Source organism: Engraulis encrasicolus, chromosome 23 (assembly GCF_034702125.1).
Source record: "Engraulis encrasicolus isolate BLACKSEA-1 chromosome 23, IST_EnEncr_1.0, whole genome shotgun sequence".
NCBI classification, from domain to species: Eukaryota; Metazoa; Chordata; class Actinopteri; order Clupeiformes; family Engraulidae; genus Engraulis; species Engraulis encrasicolus.
The window spans coordinates 40,160,136-40,162,635 of record NC_085879.1 but is presented as its reverse complement, the minus strand read 5'-3'; the positions used below and the strand labels follow the sequence as shown (position 1 = coordinate 40,162,635).

General features: G+C 47.2%; 1 protein-coding gene across 1 annotated transcript in view; it reads right to left on the bottom strand.

Moving 5' to 3' along the window:
• Positions 1–196: 196 nt before the first annotated feature.
• The window catches only part of tnmd (tenomodulin), a 132,571-nt gene continuing 130,267 nt past the window's right edge, over positions 197–2,500 (bottom strand). Inside the window, exon 8 of the mRNA XM_063190494.1 lies at positions 197–596. Within this exon, the coding sequence (XP_063046564.1) occupies positions 387–596 (210 nt within the window). The 3' untranslated portion in view covers positions 197–386. The remainder of the gene's footprint in view (positions 597–2,500) is intronic.

Sequence of the window (2,500 nt, the reverse complement as noted above, 5' to 3'; positions counted from 1 at the left end):
CTTACTTTTACAATGTTCAACTGGCTGCAATGCTTCAAAGGCTATACAGTACTTTCGGAAAACTGTAAATGTATCCTTCTGGTATGCACTGAGTGATGTGAGGATGCACTTTTGGTGTTTGGTGAAGCACAACTTCTGGGGCCCACTGATGGGCCCTTAAGCTATTCCAAGTGGACCTTGATATCATTTTCTTAAAAAAAAAAAATCTAAATTATACAGTATATGAGTATGTATTGCTGTCAACTATTTATTTGTGTTGCATTGTTTTTCGGGCCAGAGGTGGCCGCCCAAACATTTGTGAACATTTCAAGTGGGGCCCTAAGTTGTAAACCCCTGACCCCCCCTGACCCCCCCCGACCCCCGGCCGGTTGGGCAAAACCCCTGACCTAGACCCTTCCGAACATCCTGGCGATCCACCAGTTGCAGGGCATGATGACCTGGCAGATGACCCGGCCGCCCTGGTAGAAGTAGGGGTATGGGTTGTAGCCACGCAGGGGCTCGTGGTAGCGCTGGCAGTGCCGGTAGCCACGGCGACAGCTCTGGCAGCAGTAGCCCTGCTCGTCCAGGGCGTTGGACAGCTCGAAGCCGATGGCTCTCTGTAGAAACAAAACAAACAAACAAACCCAAAAAAAAGGAGAAATAAAAAGTTTAGGTTGGTTTGAGTTTTAGTGCTCATATACTAGTCTGCCACACAAAGAATACAGAAACATAGGCCCTGTACTGCCATGGCCATCTGGTGGGGCACTCGCCTGCCATGCGGCTGACCCGGGTTTGATGCCGACCCCTACCCATCTCTCTCCCACTCATTTCCTGTCCTACTCTTCACTGTCCTGTCCTAATAGAGTTGACCCCCCCCCCCCAAATATATACTATACTTAAAAAAACAAAAACAAAAACAAAACATGGGGTTAGTGGAATAAGAAGCGGTAGGCTACCACAATTCCCAGGACTTTGGACCCAGGACCAGTGTTCCAGTCTGACCTGACACAATCTCCTGATCCTTCCCCCATCTCTCTCTCTAGCATATTTCCTCTCTCATTCTGCCTAAAATGTATTTATTTAGTAAATAAAGGCATGACGTCAAATAGAATTAAAAAAAAAAGTAACAGTAGAAACACGGGACGTGCCTGACTGTCCTTGAGCAGGTAATACTGCCTGGTCAAACATGTTGGTTGTTCGTATAATAGAGATGAGTGATACTGATCATGTACAATAAGATATGCAGCCCCTTAAAGGGGTATGCCACTATTTTGGGGCTTAATGCACTTAAAATCGTTGGCCAGGGTTTATAAAGGTGGTAAGGTGGTAAAGTATTTTTTCACGTAAGCCGTTGTCTTGCTTTAAGACAAGTTAAAAGAGGAAGCCTGTCGCTAAGCTAGTGAAAGTCAATGCATCCGTGTAGCATAATACATGCTACAGTGATCCATTGACTTTCACTAGCTTAGCTACATACTCCCTCTTTTAACTTGTCTTAAAGCAAGACAACGCTTAGCATGAAAAATTAGACACTTTACCACCTTTATAAACCCTGGCCAACGATTTTAACTGTATTAAGCCCCAAAATAGTGGCAGCCCCTTAATGTGTGCCATTCCACTAGTGGAACACTATACAGTAGTAGTCATTTAAAAAAACTTTACATATAACAGCAAATCAGTGCACAGGGCCTTTAGTAATACATTACGACTTGGCCATTGTCATTCTGGTAACAGGTAATTTATAACAGGAGGCCGTCATGTCTTACTGAACTAGGTAAGTGGAGCAACCCTGAGATCATAGCAAACCCGCCATACCCCCTCTGCCTGTCTTCTCAAGAGTGATGGCATTACGATGGGGGGCGGAAAGGGGGCTGTGGCAGCAGCTCAAATACAGCATGATGCTCAATTGACAGGTCAGTTCACATGTCAACAAGCCAAGTCCCCGTCGCCGTTCTCATCCTCGTCCTCGTCCACTTCCCCCTCCCCTCCCGTCCAACCTGATGGCTCGGATCAAAATATTATTTACAAAGAGCTGGCCTTGATTGGAGCTGGCAGAGCGTAAAGCATAATGTAATGCCCTTGACCTTTCCCATTGGGCCGGGGCTCTACGCTACGCTCGCAGCAGTCCTCCTGCCAGCCAGCCCTGACCCAGCGCATTTTCATGGCATTAACTCAACACTTGGTGAGTTAAATTTAACACTATTGGCTATTGGTATTGGCTCTACACTCCGAGATTTGAATTAACACGGGGGGAATATCTGTGTGGCCTGATTCATCGTAGGCAGTCAGCCCACAACACCCCCCGCCCCGGCTGTAGACCCCTTTACCTTCGCTTGGGGGGGGGTTGGGGGGGTTTGGGGGTTAGCCTTTATTTTTCGTGATTGGACAGTGGAGGAGAGACAGGAAGCGAGTTGAGAGAGAGAGACAGGGAAGGATCGGCAAATTTGAACCAATTGAATTGAACCAATGTAGCAGGCGTTACCAACGTTTGACTCCCGACCGCCAGGTTGGTGGGGGGAGTAAT